General features: G+C 37.5%; 2 protein-coding genes across 12 annotated transcripts in view; one reads left to right on the top strand and one right to left on the bottom strand.

The window, feature by feature from the left end:
- Positions 1-1,087: 1,087 nt before the first annotated feature.
- On the top strand, positions 1,088-15,489 carry abhd3 (abhydrolase domain containing 3). The gene is made up of 9 exons (XM_005809447.2): positions 1,088-1,347; positions 2,919-3,082; positions 5,287-5,469; positions 7,109-7,154; positions 10,626-10,738; positions 10,932-11,105; positions 12,063-12,111; positions 12,197-12,362; positions 12,563-15,489. Exons 1-9 carry the CDS (start codon positions 1,186-1,188, stop codon positions 12,742-12,744), a joined length of 1,239 nt encoding a protein of 412 aa, XP_005809504.1. The 5' UTR covers positions 1,088-1,185; the 3' UTR covers positions 12,745-15,489.
- Positions 15,490-18,018: 2,529 nt separating this feature from the next.
- greb1l (growth regulation by estrogen in breast cancer 1 like) overlaps positions 18,019-23,372 on the bottom strand; it is a 58,261-nt gene continuing 52,907 nt past the window's right edge. For all 11 annotated transcript variants that reach the window (XM_023334971.1, XM_023334975.1, XM_023334976.1 and 8 more), the window contains 6 exons: positions 22,581-22,743; positions 21,886-22,113; positions 21,667-21,808; positions 21,345-21,545; positions 20,765-20,903; positions 18,019-20,153 (listed from right to left, as the gene is read on the bottom strand). In XM_023334971.1, coding sequence (XP_023190739.1) covers positions 19,990-20,153; positions 20,765-20,903; positions 21,345-21,545; positions 21,667-21,808; positions 21,886-22,113; positions 22,581-22,743 — 1,037 coding nt within the window. In that variant the 3' untranslated portion in view covers positions 18,019-19,989. The remainder of the gene's footprint in view (positions 20,154-20,764; positions 20,904-21,344; positions 21,546-21,666; positions 21,809-21,885; positions 22,114-22,580; positions 22,744-23,372) is intronic.

The following is a 23,372-nucleotide window of genomic DNA, read 5'->3' as shown; positions in this document are numbered from 1 at the left end:
TTATTATGAATCGTTTTACCTAAATACCATATAAAGCCATAATTCTGACTGTCATATTTCGGACTCATTTGGTATTCAGGCCACAGGGGGTATGATTTAAAATCAATGGATAAACAGACTCATAAGTGTGAGTTTCCTGGTGTTGATTAATCATAAATGTGATTCATAATAAAGAACTATGAAATTGCTTTGACTTTATAGCCACTTTGAAACACCAAATTCTTACACTTAAAGACATAATCACCAAATTCTTTATTTTGACTTTCTAAATCTATATATTTCTATAATTATCAGGTTTAGTCATAATTTAGTAAAACAATATCTATTTGAGATGTATTCAGAACTTTGGCCTTCAAAATCCTATTCACAAGATAGAAAGTGACAAATAAGAGATTTTAAATTTATAATACTCACTTTAATAAATGACAAAAAGTCCAAATTATGCTTCAATGTCATAATGATACAATTCAGTTCTATAAGTAGGAGATTAAAGTCAAATTTAATATAAACCACATTAATATTTGGAACTTTTTGCCTTGGTTCCAAAACCAAAAATGGTTGCTGATGCTGTTTATATGGCCATACCACTATCTCACAAGTCTCACTTGGAAAGTGAAGATAATGATTTTGATTGTTACATATCAAATCTCTCCAAACAAACCATGTGCAATTACGTACTTTTCAACGTAGTGGTGCCTTATACAGACATTTCTTAACTGAAGTGTCTAAATAATAGTATCAAAAATAGTTTAAAATCGAAATGGTCTTTTGCTATTCAGAGGAAAACCAAATAAACCCATTAAAACCACCAAACCACACAATAATAATAAGTAACTCCCACATTCTAGAAGTATCTCACGTATTTTTTCACAATTGTAAAGCAACGCCAATATAATTAAGATCCATGTATAAATTATACCACATTTATATTATAGCGATTATAATCAGATCAATTTAAACATTTGCACCCTCACTTTGTGGCCTGCAGGGGGAGACAGAGCAAATCTTATCAGTGGTGTATGGCTGGTCGGTCAAAGAGCGCCACCTCTCGGTTGTCCATATATTCCACCCCTCCCCAGCTCCCCTTGACCGTCTCCTTCACAGTTGGCTCGCAGGCAGACGCAGCTGAATCCCAACTGAGCTGGCCGCTGTCCTTGCTCCGAGAGAGACAAGAGCAACCTTGCAATGATCTCGCTGGACTTGAATTTCAACATTCTCACAAGGGACCTTTCACATTATTTGGAAAATCAAGTGAAAGTTGGGCTGTTCGGTTCGGGAGTGGGGTTGTCTCTGGTACTCGGCTTCAGCGCAGCTTACACCTGCTATTATTTAATTTCGGTAGCCAAGGTAAGTCGATGTTAACGCGATTTCGCACGTCAAACAGCTTGCGTGTGTTAAGATGTGGGTAACAGATGTGGATTTATCCTTGAGGAGCATCCTTCGGCGGTGAGGGATGAAAGCCGAGTGGTGCGTTCACTGACCGCAGTTTCTGCCGGGAACTGCACATGTGGCGCCGAAACAGACAAAATGCATTTGTCTTGTTCATGAACTCGCTGCACACATGTGTATTAGCTCCTCAATAATGACTGTTAGATGGCGAGACTAGCCGAGTAAGGCCGACGTTTTGCTGGAAAGCACTGCTGTGTCGACAACGCTTACTCTGCTTGAAGGGTTTTATGTAACACATGCTGTTGCCGTCATTGACCCGGCAAGCTATGGATACTCACATCATAGATTTCATGCAATAGTCACAACAATCTGTTATACATCACCTTTAGGATAATAATAAACGTGTATGCGTATCGTGTAATAGTGGGTTGAAATATATCTGGTAAATGATGCATTTAGGGTTTTATTTGTAAAATTGCTTAACACTGATAATAGTGACTATTCCAATAATCTATGCATTTACAACTGAAGTTTAGCAATATGATTATGGATAATAAAAGATACATCATCTCATTTAATCCTAATACATCACTAAAAGTATTTGTCCCTAATATTTCTTTTGTTTGTGTTTTACAGTCTCATTCAATTAATCAGCGATAGCCTATTTTAAAATTATAGGCAGAAGAAGTAAATAAAAAATTATCAAAAAAAAAGCTGTCCAATAAAATACCTAACGTGAGTAGGTAACCCACCGCCTTTGTTATTTTATGAAATAAATTAAAATGCGATTAACCAGATTTTTAAACTGCTGAACACCTAGACCATATTACAGCCTTATCTGTTGAATCAATCTATCACTAAACAGAACCTATCTGACAACAAGAAGTAGGCTAGTCCCAAGCTGAGGAAATTCTAGAACAGATTAGAAACAAAGTAATGAATCAATCAGGTAAGGTGCGACACCTCAAAAATATCTTATTCATTTAACCTTTTATTGCTGTGTTATTGAGTAAATTTATTGTCTTGAGCTTTTAAAGTTTTTTTTAAACAGTTTAAGTAACTTTTTAAACTGAATAAAATAACATTATTATTTAAGCTGATAATGTTGCTTGAATTATCTAATCAAATAAAATTATATTTGTGTAGCACCTTCCAGCAACAAGTGCTTTACATCATAAAAACACAAACATACAAAGTCATAGAACACAGTCAACAGTTTACAAGTAAATTTAAGGAAACTTAACTTCTCTGGGTCATTTCATTTATATTACTTTACATTAAAAGTTTCTATTTGGGTTTTACCAACGGTTTTCTCATTTTAAAATAACTACATATAAGTTTGCACATGTGAGTTTTAATAATTATTATCATTATTAATGCTTTTACCGTGGTCCATTTCATACAGTGTTTTGTATAGTCATCTTGGATTTTGAGATTCTATAAATTCATCTTTTTATCCTTATTACATTATCTTAAATATAACATGATATTTTTATTATACCTCAAAACTATTCCCTTTTATTTTACAGAAACCTCAACTTATTTCTGGCGGTAAGAAGTTCTACCAGTTTCTAAAGGAGCAATGTCCAGTCGTGTCAGAGACTTACTACCCCACATTTTGGTGCTGGGAGAGTCGCATTCAAACTCTGCTGAGACCTTTTGTTACAGCCAAACCTGGTGTTGTCTATAGAAAGTAAGTTCTTCTCCATTATAAATTGTGTACCACAGAATTTGTTGGCTGTTAATGTATTTTCAGTTTTTTTACTTACATGTTTCAGGTCTGCAACAGATTTTGTGGTCTAATTTTGTTCACTTTACCTGCTGATATTGTTTCTTATGAAAGCTGAAATCAAAACCCAGCTGAATTCCAGAGTTAGAGATAGTTTAATTGTTAAATTTAATAGTATAAAAAGGAAAAGCATTCTGTAATTTATGGAAAATTTATGGCAATTCAAGCACAGTTATGATTTATTTAAAATGTGTTATTTTTATTGTTTGCCTAAGTCAATGTAGATTTTATAAAATTGCAATATAAAGCATTTGTATGTGAAATTTATTCTGTTCTTGTTCATCTTTGTGGTGTGATATGTCACAGTCCTTTATGACTGTGACATATCACTTAAACTTGTCTTAAGTGTCAAGTTTAAAAAGTGTCACATGTTTTTTATAAAGTTAATACTTGAGATTGGTCAGAAAAAGAAAGAAAATCAAATTGTACTGCTTTAAAGAATGGATTTAGGGACTCATAAATCTGCACAGCATTTTGTGCACAGTAGCTTAATCCCAGTTGAATCTGTGTTTGATCAAGATTTGATTAAAGTATTATTGAATTGGTTTTATTTTGATCTAATTGGGTTGTTTTACATTCTGGCAAAAAGAAACACACTTGACAGTGACTGTTGATTTAATTGTAAATTTTATTTTCTATTTTAAATGTAACCTCCACTGTAGTCGGTCCCAAGGACATCCACACTGCCTATGCTTTGATGGTCTTTTTTGTCAAGGTGACTCAATGCCCAAGGTATGTAGTCATCCTAGTGCAGATCTCCGATATCAAGCTGGGTAAGAACAACGGTCACATTTGCTGTACTTAGAAAATTTCCTCTGGGAACAGCTGAACAACCTCCCAGGACTTTAATGAAATTATCCAAGGTTGACCCAAAGACGGCCAATGTGAAATCCGTCCTATTTGTAGTAAGCTTTCTGGCTGAAATTTCACTCACCTTGTTTTCTGATGGGAGGATTAGCGATGCACCTCCTCCCACTATGTGTGCAGGTTTCTGTGTCAGTCCATCTTGACTTTAAAGTCTCGCCTCAGGTTTATATTTCAGGGCAAGCTCTGTAATTTCATGCCAGTGCCTCCACCTAAGGCCGGCCAAGTCTTTCACTGACAGCACAGCATGGCTTTATGTCCACTGCAGTGTCTTAAAAGACACTGCAGTGTCTCATTCCAGGCTACAGCTGTAAAGTGCAGTAACTGAGAGGCCAGAAGAAGCTAATGGTGCATTGCCCTGCTCTTTATCTGAACTGGCCACGTGTTGCAAAGTTCACTGAAAAGATGTTCACGAGACAAATAAGGCAGCTGCAAGTGAGCGCTCTGTTCATATATCCAATTCCCCTGTGACTGTTGGCTCTGGGATGGATATAATGAAGTAATCTATTTACCTGGAACTCATCTGAAAGCTTAGATTGTGCAGAGGATGGAGTTAATCACCACTTTTCCACTAAGTTGCACGATTTCCCATCACCATTGTTTGTATGTTGTGGGCATGCCTCCGTGTTCTTACGCAATCTGGAAGAGAAAATAAGAGTGCGGAAAATATATGTTTTTCCCAACTTTATTCTTCAATGTCTGAAAGTTGTACCCATAGTCGGTTTGTCTTTTAATCCATTTATCCATCCATCCATCCATCCATCCATCCATCCATCCATCCATCCATCCATCCATCCATCCATCCATCCATCCATCCATCCATCCATCCATCCATCCATCCCTCCTTCTGGTCCCTCACACGGCATTTACACATTCATTCATCCTTAAGTCGTCATTGCAATATACATGTGTATAATATCGCAAAGGTAAAGAATTCTAAAGAAAATGGGAATAATTTTAATCAACATTGTCATCACAATTATTTGCATAAGAACTGCATTTAAATATTTTCCTGATGTCATACAGCCCTATTTACAATAATGTTTTGTATTTATACCTTAAATTTGACTTAAATGTGACTGAATACTCTGCAAATTAGTCTGGAAAAGAGTTTGAAAATGAGAAGTTTGATGTCTCCCCTATGTTTGTATATTAGTGGTCCAAAGATGCTGATAGATACAAATGCTGATGCACTCTTTCAGGAAGAGCCATATTGCTGAGTTGCGTCTCTCTCGTCTCTGCAGCGAGCTAATCAAGGCAGCAGATGGAGGACAGATATCTGTGGACTGGTTTGACAACGATGACAGCCTCTTTTATCCCGACCCCACCACCAGGCCCACAGTGCTGCTTCTTCCCGGTCTGACCGGCACCAGCCGAGAATCCTACATCTTGCACATGGTCCAGCAGAGCCGGGATCTGGGTTATAGGTGGGTGGTCCTGGCCAAACACGCTGGCTGCGGTCCAGTGCTGTGCAGAGATTCAAAGACACTGAATCACGGGCTGAAGCTAGCTGTGCACTATTATATCATCTGCTCTAGCCTGAATATTCTGCAGGCTTTCAACATTTCCATGCAGTTTATCTTGACTTCTTCTCCATTTTTAAATGTATTAATCAGAAACAGGATCTGGTGCTACGTTAGGTAAAGTGCACTAGCAAAGTGGGCAGCTCGGGCCTTTCTAAAGCACTTTTCTTGTAAATAGCGTTGCAAGAGCTTGAAGAGTTGCATAGGGATGCAGTTTTTATCTTCACTTTGTTTTCTTCCCATCTCCAACAGCTTGTCTCTGTGTTCCCTGCACTCATTCTTTCACTGGCTTTGGGATGACATGGAGGAAGAGAGCCGGCATACTCAGCATCTTCCACCCCTCATGGTTGTCCGTGTAGCTTAATTAATTACAGCTTATCCCTGTACAAGCTTTGCAGCTTAGCTCCGGCCAGCTTCCGTGTCTGTGCTGCAGAGTGTGTGTAAGCACCCCTCTATCGCTGCCCCGCCTCCTCCTTCCCAACGTGCTGTGTAGCTTCACAAATGCTGCTGACTTACACTGTTAAAAAACAGCAGGACTGACTCTGACACATGATAGATGACTAAGGAAATGCAGGGAGGAGAGATGCTGATGTTTTAATTTGTAGTACATGCTTTTTGCACAGCTGGACCCTTTGTCAGATCTCATCATATTCAGAATGTATTTTTATATTAAAATAATTGCTTCAAATTATGCTTTCCTTTTAAAAGTTGATGGTTTTTCCCAGTCTAAAGAGATGCAAATGTGGTTAATGTCTATGAATTCTAATTCTAGAACCTAGGAAGAAATACTTTAGAACTTTTGATACGTTTTTACGCAGTTTTTGCCAAAACTGCCTTTTACAAATTCTTGAAAAGGATAAAGACAAGAGGACATGCAGTTTTAAGTAACGGCAAAATAGGTGTTGACCTTCATAAGTCAGGACATGCCTTTAAGAATATAGCAACTCATCTGAGCGAGCTCATATATAAACTCTTAGCAGTGTTACTATAGTTAAAACAACTGTAATTGTGACAAATTAGGTGCTGGACAAAGACCAGAATTTATTCTCCAACCACACACCTCGGGGAGGAACGTAGGAGATGTGAGAATAAAGTTCAATGTTAGACAATTTTTTTTTACCTCTCCAGGGGGTCTAGTGTCCCTTATATGATAGTAGGCTGACAGGAAACGCGGAAGGAGAGGGGGGAAGACATGCGGCAAATGTCGTCGGGTCCGGGAGTCGAACCCGCGACGGCTGCGTCGAGGACTGAAGGCCTCCAAATACGGGTCGCGCTAACCACTACGCCACCACGGCACGCCTCAATGTTAGAGAATTTTATCAAAGAGTGGCATCTCTTGGTCAACAATTCTCAATAAAAACCCATTTATGTTTAGATATCCTACCAGGGCTGCTTGCTCTATAATGAAATGTTTGTTGAAATTACTTAGTAAATAAAGATGAGTTCACTTGTATATTGATAACATTTATGATAGTCTGGTCATGTACAATTTATGAAGCTGAAACCACAAAGATTTATGAAGTTTTGTCTCTTTGTGTTACAGATGTGTGGTATTCAACAACAGAGGGGTTTCTGGTGAAACACTACTGGTAAGAGTTCATGAGGTGTTTTGATTTTCAATGTCTCATTCAGTATTAAACCATTTTTTATTTCCTTGGCTCATCACCCATAATACAGATCTGTTACAGGGCATTACGGTGAAACTGGTGTTGTTTAGTTGTTTGTGTTAGTGTCTCTATTTTAGATGTAAGAGAGTTCACAGAAAGTCTGCATGGGCTGAGCACAGACAGCACAGTTTCACAGCAGGGAGGAAGACACTTACTTTATTTTAATGCAGATTCTTAGAAAAATAGCAGCACTGAGCACTCTGACACCTGGCTTCATCTGTCCTTTTACACTGGAGATATATTTAGCCGACAAAACAAACCCTGAGCTGGATAGCACTTTAACCGTTTGTGTGCAAATTCTTGCAGTAGAGTGGGGACATCTCTGTGATCTCGCCATATTGCAACTGGACTGGATTCCCAGCTAAACCTTAGTTGTATTTATATTACCCACAGAGGGTTGTAAACAGTCAAAGATTCCTCTTTGTGGACATAAATCAGAATTAGCTGATAGAATTTTTATGGTTCTGCCTGATTTTATTTTTTAAATTCCCTTTCAGGATTCAGATATTGGAAAAATAATCAATTAATGCATCCATTGTCATAGAGGTTGATGTGCTGTGGCTCAAATTGTTGTACTGCAGTTTGTCTAGAATGTCGTTGACTCAGCTGTATTTATACACAAAAAAGGAGTTGGACTCTGTTACCTTGGAACTGGATCAAGTAGTGGGAAAGGAGGAATGTTCTCCCTTGCTTCAGTTGGTATTTGTGCTAAAGACTATGGAAATGAAATAGCCTTGGTACAGCTGTGAGTGTGTACAGTTACAATGAAAGCTCTCTATTGTTTAATATGGCCAGTAGTTCTGAATGACCCACTGTGTTCAGGATTTTCCTGCCGCAAATATGCATTTTATAAAGGATTGTATGGTGTTATAGATTATATGGTTGCATGGAGTAGTTAGTTGTTATATTTAGATTGTCCTTAAAGTTGCAGTATATTTTAATATTTTAATTAACTGGATATTTCAGTATACTTCTTATCAGATTTGGTAGATGTCATTTGAATTCATTGCTCTCCTACCACTGACTCAGCTTTCAAGCAGAGTCCAAACATTTTCAAAACGATTTGAATTTTAATTTATTTCTATTCAGGTAAATGTTAAGTAATAACAAATAACATGCACCACATTTGTAGCCTAAGCTAATTTGCAATGCCTGTCCCTAACTAGGCTTTAGGTAACATAACACAAAATTATAATGCAAAGTTTAGAACTCAGAGGTCAGGAATGTTCTTATTAAAGTTTAAAGATATACCATCTAGTCCATTCCGAATCAAGCTTTAATGTACATTTGCTTTGTTAGAATCCATATTTTAACCACATTGACATAAGGTTGAACAAGAAGGACCAATTTGGAGTTGGTCCGTCCTCATTATTCCATCCAGTTTTTGCAGTGCACCAGTGCCTATGTTTAATGCCAATAAGGACTTTGCTAGTGAAAACAGTAAGCATATTTTTTACTTGACATTCTTTACTAATTTGTACATTTAAAACAGATTTTCAAATCTTTACCCCTTCTACATTGTTCCAATAATTCCTTATCAGAAGCAACTGTATGTTATAGAATCCTTCTTCCATCCTGAGAGAAATTATTCAAATCTGTCTGTAATTATACAGAGCTATTATGAAATTCATGTCGAAAATGAGTTTGTCGGTTTATTACCACAGTTTATGGTAATAAACTAACAGTGTAGTTTATAAACTACACTGACTGACTGCAGTGTAGTTTATAAACTGAAATAAACTACACTGCATGTATTCGATTGTTCTTGATGAGTTATTTAATCAGACCCTAACCCTCCGAAGGGTTAAGAGAAATAGTAGAGGAGGAAAAGCCACAGGTCTCTTCTTGAATTCTAATTGTGGAGGTCTTAAAAAGCTGAACAGCATCCTGAGAAAGTGTCCTTGTTAAATAGATTCTGTCGGCCAACTGACTGGTTTTAAATATTAAGTAACCAGATCTCACTAATAGCACTGTTTGGGGGGCTGAACTGCTTTTTTCCAGAGGCAAACACAGTTATTCTTATGTAATTTTCAACTAAACGATAATGACTGAAATTTGTTAATATTGGTGAGAAAAGTCATTCATAGTTATATACTAGAGTTTTAAGAGCGAAAACATATAATCTGCTTACTAACACATAGCTGAAAATAAGGTTCCAATTTTGGGTCTGCTTTGAGATGTGTAACATGCTGAGAAAAACATAAACATAAGGAAATGTCTTTACGTGTTTCTAGACATATTTTAGTTTAGTAAACTCTCTGGTATATCTCCCAGTCATTTTGTGAATATTTCCTTTAAAGGATTTGACTGAACAGCAAAGTGAACTGGACATGCAACAAGCAAAATTTGAAAGACAAAAAAAATCTGGATTTTCTAAGCTTTGCCAGCACATTTCTGAGGTTGGATATTAAAAATTGAGAGAAACAAATGTCTTTTCTAGGATAAATATTAAACTAGCTGTTTCTCTACCCCTGAGTCTCTCATAGTACATCTACAGTATAACATATTCATGTACAGCTAAGTAAAAGTGCTTGTACTTGCAACTGACGAGTTCGGATTTTTTTTTTCTCATCTCAGTTGATGCTGTTTGCAAAACAGAGCTCATTATGTGATGTTTTCAAACGAGGAAAGCTGCTGAGATTCTAATCAGACTTGAACATTTGTGTAAGCTGTGGCTTGGAGCGCGTGCAACTTGCGAGCAGCCATTAAGTTCAGCATGACATGACTTTTAGCTATTTTAATGGGGCAATTGAAGCTGATGGCTGTCAGTGATTATTCGAGTAACAAACAAGAAATGAAAGAACTGGAGCAGCTCTTAAAAATATTTCCCTTATCTACCTTATACCCCTAATGAGTGAATAGCAGGTCCAACAGCTATAAAACACTAAAGTGTTCAATTGGAAAATATCCTGTTGTGTTTGTATTACTCTACTTGTTTACAATGGTTAATGCCCGACAAAAGAAAAGTCCAAAAAGATCATGTACTTGTAGACTCGTGTTCTACAAGTACATGAGTCAGTTCTTTGTAGAACCACACTTAGCTGCAGTCACAACTATAAGTCTTATAGATAGGACTTAGGAAATGTCTTTACCAGCCCCATACACATCTAGAGAGCAAATTTTAATGCCAATTCTTTTCTGGAAATATTGGACAAAGATCTTTGAACATATTGACACAGGCCCCTGTATCTCTGACTGTATGTCTGGGGTCCTTGCCCTGCCTAAATATGAAATTCTGCTCCAATTTCAAACCTCTTACCAGCTTTATTGGAATATTGCCTTTTGTTTTGCTCCATCCTTCTTCCTTAGATCTTTTTTCTTAGATCTCTGTAATGTTTGTCCTGCAGATGGAGAAGCAGACCTTTGACTCGGTTACCTTTCTGTCCATTCCAGACGCCGAGGACCTACTGCGCCGCCAACACAGAAGATCTGGAGACTGTTATTGATCACATCCAGAAAACCTATGAAGTGGCTCCAATGATGGCTGCTGGTGTATCCATGGGAGGGTAAAGAAACATTCAAGCGCTGGTAGACAGGATAAAATGTTTCAGTGATGATTTTGGACACTTTAGTGCTTTAAATTGTTTGTCTCAGTGTTTAGTGCTGTGTGGCAACGCTAATCACTAATCCCATAAATTGAGGGATTGGTTTGAAATAGAATCCCTGTTTTCCTTCAGATCTCACTCTTTCTACATCCAGGATGATGCTGGCCAACTACTTGGGTCGTAAGGGCCGGAAAACCTGCCTGAAAGGGGTCATAGTCTTCTCAGCAGGCTGGGATGTGTTTGAGTGCACCGCATCACTGGAAAAACCCCTGGACCGTTTCCTCTTCAACTCCTACCTCACCAGCTGCCTACAAGCTTCTGTGCACAGGTCAGTCGGGGCCAGAGCAGGATTAACACAAGCCATTACCACACCGCAGAAATGCTGCTCCCAAAATACTCTCACAAACAAGCATTTTCAAATGTTTGGCTGTATAAAAAATATTACATATTATACTAACCTCTGAAAAACATTAACACACCCTGCAAATCGTTTACAGTCATAATTGTGACATTGTTGTGATTGGAGAGAGTTGATGGTGAAGAAGTTCATGAAAAAAATGTTTAAATAAAAACTTACTTAAAATAACAAGAACACAAGGAGCAGGAACAAATGGTGACCAGGTAGATGAGTGAGTGGAGCTTTTAAAACAGAGAAGCTTGATTACTAATAAGGAACAGGTGCCTGAGTGCTAACAGGGTGCAGATGAGAGATTGGACCTCCAGTAGGTGGCGGTAAGGCATCTAAATGTTGATTGCCAACTGCCATTAAGAAGAAGAAGAAGAAGATCTAACAGATCTGAAGAATGACAGAAGCAAGGTTGATCCAGTCAAAATAAGTGTAACTAAGGCAAAGGGAAAACGGTGACTCCTAACATGTCAGAAATGTATCCACAAACATCCTTTTTTTTCCATTTTAATCTCAGAGGACTTCTGAATTTTTTATCACAAACTTCTGACAGTTTTGAGGGGTTTTTTTCTCCATAAATCCCTGCTTAGTCCTCCTATATTAATGCTCACAAATTTAATCAAAGCAATTTTGTCTTTGTTTTTCCAATTTTAACATGTTCCAACATGAAGGAATTAAAAATGTTTTACATGAAAATATTAGCAGACATGAAGATATTAGCAAACAATTAGCAGACTTTCTGACATTTTTTTCTGAAATATACCCCTTTAATCTTGTCTTTGGTGTAAAATGGACTTAGAATGGTTTTGTAACTTTTAGATAAAACTCATACTAGCTCTGTGGAGGTAGTGACAGTGTGACTGATGTTCCTCCCTGCAGACACAGGCCGGTGCTTGAAAAGTGCTACGACATTGACCATGTCATGAAGGTAGGACCATGTCTGTCATGTTAAATCATTTGGAGCCATTTCTTAAACACAGGCCGAACTGAGTAGTTTTACCGGCTTTGTACAGGCAAAGACTATCCGACAGTTTGATGAGAGGTTCACCTCCATCATGTTTGGATATCCTACTAATGACGACTACTACCGCGATGCCAGTCCTGTGCACAAGCTGAAATCTGTGCAGGTGCCAATGCTGTGTTTGAACGCTGCTGATGATGTCTTTTCTCCATCTCACGGTGAGCTACAATAGTATTCTTAATTGCACAATTACACATAAATAATTATGGGTTGGTGTGATATACACCTGATGCTAGCATTGCCCAACATCCCAGCAATGGCAATTTTGTTAATCACACTTACATGAACTGAAACTGGTAGAATCACATCATGTGAAACCACAGAAAAGAGGGAATTGAATCCATTGTTTTGTTTGCAGCCATTCCAGTGGAGGCAGTGAAGCAGAACCCTAACTTGGCCTTGCTTATAACCTGCCATGGAGGCCACATTGGCTTCCTGGAGGGTCTGTGGCCACGACAGAGCACTTATATGGACCGAGTCTTCAAGCAGTTTGCAAAGGCCGTCATTGAAGAAGGCGGTCGACTTAAAGACCTCTCCTGATAAAACAGGAGAGGTGGTTCTCTCCATCAGAGTGGTTCTCTGTCCTTGTCATCCATGTTTTTTCACTACATTCCATCGTTTTCTTCTTCCATTTCCATCCTTTTTATTGTTCATTCCCTGCTCTCTATAATTCCTTCCTTCCTTAACACCAAATGTTATTCATCTTTATTTTTTTTGCTTCCTTGCCTTGTCTTGATGCTATCTTTGCCTTATATTGATCCATTCTATTCCTCCCACTGCCACAAGCAAAAAACATAATTCTGTCTTATTTAAAGGGCACATTATTAAATGCAGTTCTTCTGTTGCATTTGACATTCAGATCATTTTTACTCTCTAATCGTGAACTCAAAGATAGGCATAGCTGCTCATGTCAGTGCTGAAAAGTTTAATATTTCTCATATTGTTCAACCTAAGAATTTGGTGGTAACCCTGTGCTATTTATGTTTTTCCCCATCAAGTTAACTCAAGTACTGTTTCACTTATGTAACCTTACGTAGTTTTTAGCTCTTACATCAGTAGGATTGTAGCCCTCAGGGATTTCCTTCATTTTTCTGTCTCATTCCTCCCTTTTGAGTGAAATGTCACTTTTATCAATGTGTTCTCCGTCATTTTGCATCGTACTCCACCTTTTAACAGTAGGTGTTAATTAGCTGTTAAAACATAATGTTGTTTCTTTCTCATAACTCCACATAACTGGAGATGTGAATTATGCTTATGTGCTTTCTTTTAGAGAGGTCAGAAAGTTGATTCCATGTCCTATTAAATGTGAAGCTGCTGTTAGGAGACATTTAGCTGTAAGGACTGAAAGCAGAAAAAAACAAATATAGATGTACACACCTGTGAAACATTTGGTATCTTTACATACATATATTTTGGCAGTGAAAGGGGAACATCTCAAAATATTTGAGTGATTCTCAATTTTGAAGACATAAACAGATTCTGTACACTTGGTAGGCATTTTATCTTATTATTTTCAAGGATAAAATTATTAAAATAAAGCCAGCTTACCAATTTACAATTTACCCCAGAGTTACTGCCTAGGAGGTACTTCTTAGTTGGTGCATTTCTACTGGAGGAACTTTTTCTTGAACCAGTTTTCTGGAGGTCATTATTTATCTTCCATTTCCACTCCATGTATCAGGAGGAATTCTGATTATCAGAGTAGAAATTTTAGTCCAGAAAAACACCAGGTTTTTTAATGGGAGGGTGCAAAATTTAGTAACTGTTGGAATACTTTCAGCATTTTGTTTCTGTCATCTTCCAGTTTAAATTTTGTGTTTCTGTTTAAAAGTTAACAATGTAAATTCAACTAATCTTATTTTATGTCAAAAATTGTAAAAGTCTTGACATTAACAGACATTAATAAAATAAATAAATAAACTTTTAATCATGGACATATCAGTTAGAGTTTACATTTTGGCTTTTCTCTCAATCAGGTCTGATCAAGTTGGCTGTGGTCTGTCAACAAACAGAGAAATGCTACATTTACATCTGTACCCAAAGGCACAGTTCTCTAAAATTGACATGGGAGAAACATTTCTTTTGATAATCATTATGCACATTAATTTCTTTGTGGGGTTTTTTTCTTAATATTTTTGACATATTAGAACTATATATGAACTGAAGGGTACAGATTGTTTTAGAAAAAATCCAAAAGCTAAAAATTATTGTTTTTAATTTATACAATTTTGGAGCCATTTCTGTATCTTGACTTGTTCTATTCTGTTCTTTTTATTTTTAGGTTCTTTTACACATGTTTTCTGTAAAGATTATGATAAAAGATACATGCTTAAACCCAAAGAGACCTAGGAGGATTAACAGTTTGCTTTCAGTTTGAATGCTAATCGACAGCTGGCTGTAGCTTCACATTTAAACAAACATGCAGCGTACCGACGACAATGACAATCTACTGATGTGATTTTGTTTCATCTGTGGGTATTCTACATGTCCTTTTATTTTAAGTTCTTTTAGTATCACACACACCAAATAGTTTTACAAATGGAGAATATGGAGAAAATTTGATCCATGACAAGGAATGTAAAGTTGCACTATTTAGTTGGTACTACCATGCCTCTAACTGTCTAAGGCAAGGCACTTATTTCATCAGAGCTATGACAGTGAAAATCCTAAAGGCTAAAGAGAGCAGAGTGCAAATGCCATGAAATTTATCTTGTGAAAATGTTGGTTATTTCTGTGGCTCTTTGGGCGCTTTATACAGCTTGAGTTAAATGAAGTAAAATGTGAGGACGTGGTTTGCACATTGGCTGTCTGAAGTGGTGTTTGCTGCTTTACAGCATGTGTAGCTTGTATTGTTTCCAGTCATTTTTGCTTTCCTTTGCCAACAATGATCAACGGGCTGGCTACCATTAATGAGTTGGCATGGAAGAACTGAACAATTATGACTAGTGGCCAGAATTTCAGTAACAAAATGCATGAAAATAAATTGACTACATTTTCCTGTTGAATTTTACTGTTCAGTTGTTTTGTAAAATTAGCACGTGTTTCTTCATCATCATGTAACTGTAGCACTGAAGGCAAGTTTGTTTTTTTCTTTTTCATTTATGCTGCATTTAATTTTGTACGGCACACAACAGAAGACAAGTAAACATTTGTTTAAACTGTGCAGCAATAAGATTTTAAATATAAAATCTGTCTATAGCATAAGTACTACTGTATTGACATTATCATCCTTAGTGTATTATGCTGTACTTATTGAATTATTAAACAAAGTCTAGGTCGATTTGCCTCCTTGTTTCCTGTGCTTTTGATTGCTGAAAGCGTTTTCTCTGCAATGTATGTGGCAATCTTTCTGTGGTGGAATATAAACAATATCCATGCACCATCCACAATTACAAAGTTAAAAATGTCCTCTCTTTTTCACAGAGGGCACCTCAAAATTATACTGAGAGCAAGGCATTTGACAGTCTACCATTGGAGTGAGTTTACTGCAGCATTAGTGTGTGACTGCAGGGTCTCGCATCACATCATTAGCTTTTGGTCTCTGGAATTGACTCAATCCACGCTGGCTGGCTTAGCAGCTGATAGGATATGCATCACTGCAGTGGTGCATGTTATCCACAAAAGGCTAACTGTAATCCTGCAGTACTCTACTTACCTAAAGTGCAATCCAATAAGTCCACTGACAGAATTTGGTTTTTAGCTGGATGGTGTAGGGAAGCATCTGGCTGAATTGACTTGAGTGAATTTGTTTTACCCTGAGGATAAAAAAAGAATCTTGCTATTTGGTTTATGTACTACATCTCTACTGGTAGGGTTCATTACATTTACAAAGCATATTCGGTGTGTTCTTTACTATGAAGTTATTATGTTTTTGGCTTAATCCATTCAAAACTGTAGTATGTGCTAATATCATGAAACATGGGCCTCATTTTTTGCAGATGTCTTTCTTATCAAACCAGCTTTTAATACTACAACTGTGCTTATGACCAAGAAAATAGCTGTGATCTGACTATTGGCTGATGGTGTTGCACTCTGCTCAAATGCAATGCTATGAACAACTAATCATAAGTTCCATTAAATTCACCACCCATATAATTCAGGTTGAATTAAATTAAATTCAGCCTGCAGGTAGAACCCCCTGCAGGCTCCTAGCTCCTTTAACCAGTTAGTACAATAATATATGTTCTGCTTTCTGTGAAAAACCCACTTTCTTCATGATTCATGGTCATGCTACAGAAGCTTATGCTGAATCTTTGCTTGGATTACCTTATTCTGTCAATGCATTTTGAACCTTATGTCAGAAAGACAATTAGAAACTTAGTTGGAAAAGATTGTGCTACATCAAACTAGGCACAGGAGTCCTTCTGGGATGTGTACTCAGTTCTTGGCTCTTTTTTTCTTTTTTGGTAACACAAAGCTACTCTTAAATATAACACAAAACAGCTTATGTTTGCTTAAGTGAAACTGTTAGAAACAGGAACATGACTGGAGTGTGATTATTTACTATAAAGTAAAGTAGTTTAGGAAAAATGTTGAACATCATCAATAAAATAAAAATACTTGCACATTTCATACATGCTCTTAGCATTTAGTTGTAAAACGGTTTGCAAGTGGTAAGGTTCTCCTTTTTGTTACCATTTAAGAAGCATCAGAAGTCTAACATCTCTTGGTAACAACCGCATTTTGTCGTTTTGGCTTATAAGCACAATATAAAATGAGCAGACATTAAAGTGCAAGGCACTTATTACTGGCCTCATCCTAATCTGTCAGGTGCTGGCTGAAAATAGTCATGTCATATCGCACTGGAGCTGTAGGTAGGTGGAATGTGCTCTAATATTATCTCACAGGAGCTGAAATAGTACTGTCCCTGGACCGGCAATGCCCCTGTGCCCTTGCAGCACTCTAAGAGAAGATTCCAGCATTCATTAAGAGGCCATTTCTCCTATGTATGATTAGTGGGGTTATTGTGCATGGAGACAGTTTATCTGGAGATGTGTTGAGGAAAGAAAAGCAGGAGAAAGAGTTTCAGATGGAATAGGTGTGGATTTTTAAACACAAACTAAACTTAGATCCCAAAATGAACTTTAACAACACTGCTAATACATTGCTAATGAACTTTAAATCACATCAGTACTAAATTGGTGTGTTTGAAACACAACAAAGTAAAACGCATTGGATATCGCAACTTAAAAACAACAAAAAAACTCCTCAAAGTTTCCCCTTAAATAAATATTAGAAAGTGAAAACAGTCATTTGATGCTGATTTCAATGTTTTGAACTTACTTTTACACTTCAATCCCTTTCACAGATTTGTTCCCAAATTTTGGATCTTTTAATATTTCTGTTACTTTGCACAGTTCAACATCTGGGTCTTCTTGCATTATTCAGACAACATTTTGCGTTTCAGGGAAAACGCAAAATGTTGTAGCGTTATCCTGTTTGAACTGTTTTAATGCTAAACTTGCTAGCAAGTCATTGACAATGAACAGAAAATTTTAGCTGAGGTTGACAGCTAAGATGCTTAAATGTTATCATGGTAGATCAGATTGAAAAATAATATTTGAGTAGTGTTTTATCTTTAAGACAATTTTTAGTATTGTCATTTTGACATGGAAGGATAACAGATGAGTAAAATAAGCCAAATAATTAGTTAAACCTAAGCTTATTTAATTAAGAATATTTTGAAATTTTATCTTTTAGACCAAATTTGATCCAAATATACAAATTGTTACACAAACAACTAATTTATTTTCTAAATCCTACATTTATTTTATTAGAGTTGAATTCATGAGAAAAGTCAAGTAATAGCAAAAGGAAAACTCAGAAGTCATTTTTATTACATTCATAATTTTCAACAACAATAGGACTCTACTGTTATGTTATTCACAGCCAGCAATCACAATGGTAAATATGAGGTAGATCAACCAGGCACCAAGGCTACCACTGAGCTGCACAAGACATCGAGACACATTTCAGCGAAGATTGTGAGAGCAAGTTGCATATTAAGTATTAAATTATTTTAAAAAAGACAAAGAAAGAAAGAAAAAAAAATAATGCTATGGACCTAGTGTTATACGTGGAATATTTCTGAGGGAGCAGTTGTTTGCTGTATTTCATTCAACTAGTAACTTGAATAGTGCAAGTTCACATCTCCTTCCCTCCAATAACATTCAGTACATCTAAAACAACATCCATTTGGGTTCCTGTGCAAAGCCTTCACAGATGTTTTTGAAGAGGGAAGAGCCCCCGCCTCAGAATGCAATCAAATCTCTCACTTGAACATGATTATCAGTCCAAAATACTTGTCAAATAAATAAAGAAAAAAACCCTCCATGGACCTGATTTCCATTTGTTGATGAAAATTTAACACATGGACACAAAGGGATACAAACATATTTTCATAGATATATCTAGGTAGATTTCTTCTAGCCTTTTTGCAACATAAAATGCAGAAAGACAACCAAAATACACTGGCAAGAGTATAACAAAGCTAAAACATAACATCATAAACTGTCAGTGGGTAAGGGGATGACATAATATATTAATAATGTAAACAAAGATCTCAACAGTACAGTAGTTCAAATTCTAATTATTCCTTCTTACTTTCAAACATTTCATTGACTTTTTCTTCATTCTGATTGGTCATTATGACAGATTATTTGTGGCTGTGTAAAACAATTAAGGCATATTCTTATGACAACCCTGTGGAGAAATGCACAAAAACACTTTTCAAGTATGCTTTTTTTTAACAGTGTGTCACCTTATTCTTCCTTTGATTACCCTTTCTATCAATTGTGGGGCATTAGTTTAAGCTATGCAAACAGCGAAGAAGCTAACTGCCTCTAAACACCACAACAGGAGCAGTCCTAGGCACAGTTAGAAGCAAGGTCAAAGGCAGTGACGGAGCTTGATTATGACATTTTATTTCTCTGACCGTTCAGGATTTGAGTCAGCAAATGTCTAAATGCAAATTATTTACTCTAACACATGGGCTGCTCTTTCTGATTGGCATTACACATTAACAAGGTAAATAATCAGGATTTTAAATAGCAGATAGACTTTTTTACATTCTTAAAAAGTCGTAGCTTGTAAACTCCCTTATCTGTGACGACAGAAATTAAGTAATTTGGAAAGTACAACAGCACTCACGGCTTCTTCTTGGAAAGATTATCGATGCCACATTCATGCTTTAGAGGCACAGTAAAAAATAAACGTAAATCTGCTAGATTAATAGTTGCTTACTAGTCAAATCCCATTGGTAAAAGAAAAGCATCGGCTGCTAATAATGTTGGAAATTGCTTGTGATGCAGCCTCTGTTGTGATATCACTTAGCTATGAAGCGTTAATGAGCTTCTTGGAGTTTCAAAGGATGAACTGGAAAGAAAATGGAGAAGGCAAGGTGCAGCTGAGTCTTTGGTGCCAACTTAAGTTAATAAGCAGGGAGAAGAAAACATAACGCCTTAAAACCCTTAAATCTCCCTCAATTTGAAACCCTGAGATAAAAACGTAAGTCCAGACTTGGACATACTGGATTTAAAGTTCATGGACAAAAGGATCCTGCATTAGTCCTGTATTGGATCCATATTTGCCCCAAGAAAACAAGCAAAGCCTCAATTGAGCTGTGCTTCTTATAACCTGGAGGCAGTTTTCCTTTAGGTAAAAACAAGCTCAAGTGGAGATGAGTCAACAAGCAGGCATCAAAGGAACTGCTGCAGGGGAGATCCAAAAGTACTCCTAACTGTGACCGAGATGCTCCACCTGCGCAGCTACAGAACACTTGTGGGTTCAAACATGGCGGCCGGTCAGGAAGTAGAGGGGCCGATCCTCGCTACAGTTGGCCGTCTGAAACTCGTCCCGCAAACGAAACTGCCACTCGTCCTCCAGCTCCAGCCGGACGATGGTCTGACGCAGGGAACTTCTGTCCTGGCAGATCACACAGAGGGTGGCGCCTGAGGGCAGAATCAAGGTTATCCCAGTGGCTCGGGAAAATATTCACACTGCTTAAACGTTTTTGTGCATATTTCCATATTACAGCCACACACTTGTAAGAGTGTGAAGATTGCTGTAGTACACTTAAAATGACACCCGGTGGTCAAAATATTTTAAATAAATATATTAAGTATTTTTACATTTAAAAATATGAAACGAATGGTGTCAATTTGTAGCTTCTTTTTTTCTGAGACCCAACTGCAATACATATACACACCACAATAGATGTTTATTTGTAAAACCAAAACCAAAATCTCATATGTACGGAAGAGGATTAGGGCCACTGGAAAAAGAAAAAAAAAAGAATTCTGATTTTAAAGTCCGAATTCTGAGACTAAAGTCCGAATTCTGAGACTAAAGTCAGAATTTTAACTTTAATCTCAGAATTCTTTTTTTGTTTTTTTGGTGGCCCTAATCCTCTTCCGTACATATGCTAGTCCTTCCACTTAATATTTATGCACTACTTTGTATTATTACCATAAATAAATCCAATACATTGAAGTATGTGGTTGTAATTCCACAAAATGGGTAATTGTTAAAATTTCAATCTGCAAGTATGGAGGCCTGTCACCTTTCAGGAAGCGGAAGTTCTTGAGGAGTCCAGAAACAACAAAGGAGTCACAAAGGTAAAGTAGCAGGCCACTGAACACCAGACCCTGATGGTTGAGATTGGTGGAGTGTGGGCGTGAGTTGATGTAGCACACAGAAATCTGCAATAAGAATGTAAGACACATTATCACTGCTGTTAGAGTAAAATAAAGTAAACATGAGGTGGTTTGTATTGATTGGAAACATTCTGAAACCTGTGTCGGGAAGTTTCTGGGTTCATCAGAACAAACAACTGTGCATATTGTGTGGAATAAAACAAAAAATGAAATGTTTGCATAAGCAAACTGCTTGTGCTGAAGTTGTGCAAAGTCACAAATATGATCTCATACACAGAAGTTGCCTCGTTAGCATTCGCTGCCTGCACATGTGCTTGTAAGCGGGTCAGAATGTTCTTTGAAAAGCAACCCAGCAAAAACTTCTTGTTTAAAGATATTCTACAGAATAAAATTTTCAGATTTAGAACACAGGTATAATAACTCCTCGCTGTTTAGTAGCTGTACATGTAGCTGAAGAGGTCAGCTGAATCTCCTGGGAAATCTTACCTCTGGGCTGAGGTTGAGGTAACTATCGATGGACAGTACTGGGTTGTTTCTGTTCTGAACAGCTTTCGGAAACAGTCTGTGGCTGCAGCTCTGCAGGAAGTTTTCCAGCAGGAACTGAGCCGGGGCGTCTAATAGGGTCTGTTCGCTGTCTGGGGCACAGACATACTGAGACGGGCTGATCGGAGCCTTGTTTTCGATTTCCTGAGGAGACAAAAGTAGGCTCGACAGGGTGAGGTTGTGCTTTGTGGAGAAAAAAGAAAACTTACATTATTTTATCTCTTTGACGGTCAATGAGGTTTCAAAATACAAACGAGATACCCACCACGAGCTTCGGTTTGACAACAAAATCTTTCTTTCCCCCAACTGGAATGTGTTTTTTCATCAGGAAAATGTTGTTAAAGCGGCATATCAGCAACCCGCTGCTGTTCACCCTCAGATTAAAGTCCACCTCCTCACAATCGTACCTGCACACGACAGCGGTGGCCAGTAATCAAAATCACTGCAAATGTTATTAACAACTTAAAGGCTGACGTGAACTTACCGATTGAGGTCATATTGAACGTTCTGTGTCAGGTCCACATTAAGGAGGACAAGGTCATGGAGGTGACACCGGCTGAAGGGGTGTTGGGGAGTCTTGTGGGCCAGGCTGCTGCTCCACTTGCGGACACCGCAGATAGCATACAGGGAGATTTTGGGTGTGTTCTCCATGTGCTGCAGTACTGTTTTCAAAGACACATTGGTGATGCCTGAGCTTCCATCTGAGGTTTCACTGAGAAAACAAATAAAAGGAAGAAAAGTTTAAACTTTAACAGGTCTGTAATTATGATAAAAATGCAAAGTTTAAACCCCTAAGAACACAATGCTGAATGCAATGTGAAAAAAAAAGCAAACTGTGTAGCTATTTGGGTAAAATGGAAATAGGGTCGACAAAAGACAACTAACATAACCACCATACGTCATCAATTTGAATAATTTTTCTAGTGATGTTTAGTCTATAAAGACTAGTTTATCCCATACAGGTAGAACTGAGGAGTTCTCAGTCCTGAAATCTAGCCAAGATAGGCGGTATAACCACAAAAATAATAATTAACAATTTGTTAAACTTATAAACTAGAACAGTCGCCAACTGTCTAAATAAATTGCACATTATTGCACATATTTAGTTTATCTTTTCATTTCAGATATTGTCTCCTAATTTTGGGGGGGGGAAACAAGGTTATTCCAGCTCTGTTCTACCTTCCATCTGTCGGCTGGAAGGTGCTCCACAGCACACACGAGTCGTCCATCATGACAATGAAAGGCCATACATCTTGTCTCTTGACACCTTGCTCCTCCAGGCGGTTCCTCTCCAGCTCTAGGTTGTGGTATGACAGCTCTTTGATCATGAAGCGAGCAGCACCTTAAACAGACAGGAGCCTATTACTCTGTGTGTCATTCATATTTCCTTAAAAGTACAACATCCAGAGGGTCCTTTAGCAATTGCAAATTGCTGATGGAGGTAATGAGTATACCCATGCTGTCCTTAAATTGCACAGCATAGGTATACACTACACATAAAATGTGAACTATTGCAGTTTAATAAAAAGCAGAAAGTCACAGTTTTTATGGTACAGAACACAGTTTACGGTGCATGTGTATACAGCACAAACAGTTTGTCCTGAATGAGAACACTGGCAGGGAGCCAAGCTTTAGGGGTCAAGGTGACACAGCTGTGATCTGTCAGGTTGCAGCTTAGCTTTGCTGCACCTCTTTCAAGCAGAGCACACACACTTGATTGACTGCTCTTCAAATGACTTTATTAAGGCGTTGATGTTGTCATGCAGGGCGGCTTCCTCAGATTGGCTAAAAAAAGCTTTTACCTTTCATCTTCACAAAACATGCTCTAAGTCACAAGTGTAATAGCCAATAACCCCACTGGCCTATATACTGCGGTTATTATCAGCATGATGGGATGTAAACAGAAAGGTTGAGAAACCTACAAGCCACATTCATATATATATATATATATATATATAAATATACATATAT

This window comes from Xiphophorus maculatus, chromosome 6 (assembly GCF_002775205.1).
Source record: "Xiphophorus maculatus strain JP 163 A chromosome 6, X_maculatus-5.0-male, whole genome shotgun sequence".
NCBI lineage: Eukaryota > Metazoa > Chordata > Actinopteri > Cyprinodontiformes > Poeciliidae > Xiphophorus > Xiphophorus maculatus.
The sequence above is the reverse complement of the archived record's forward strand: the minus strand, read 5'-3'. Positions and strand labels throughout refer to the sequence as shown.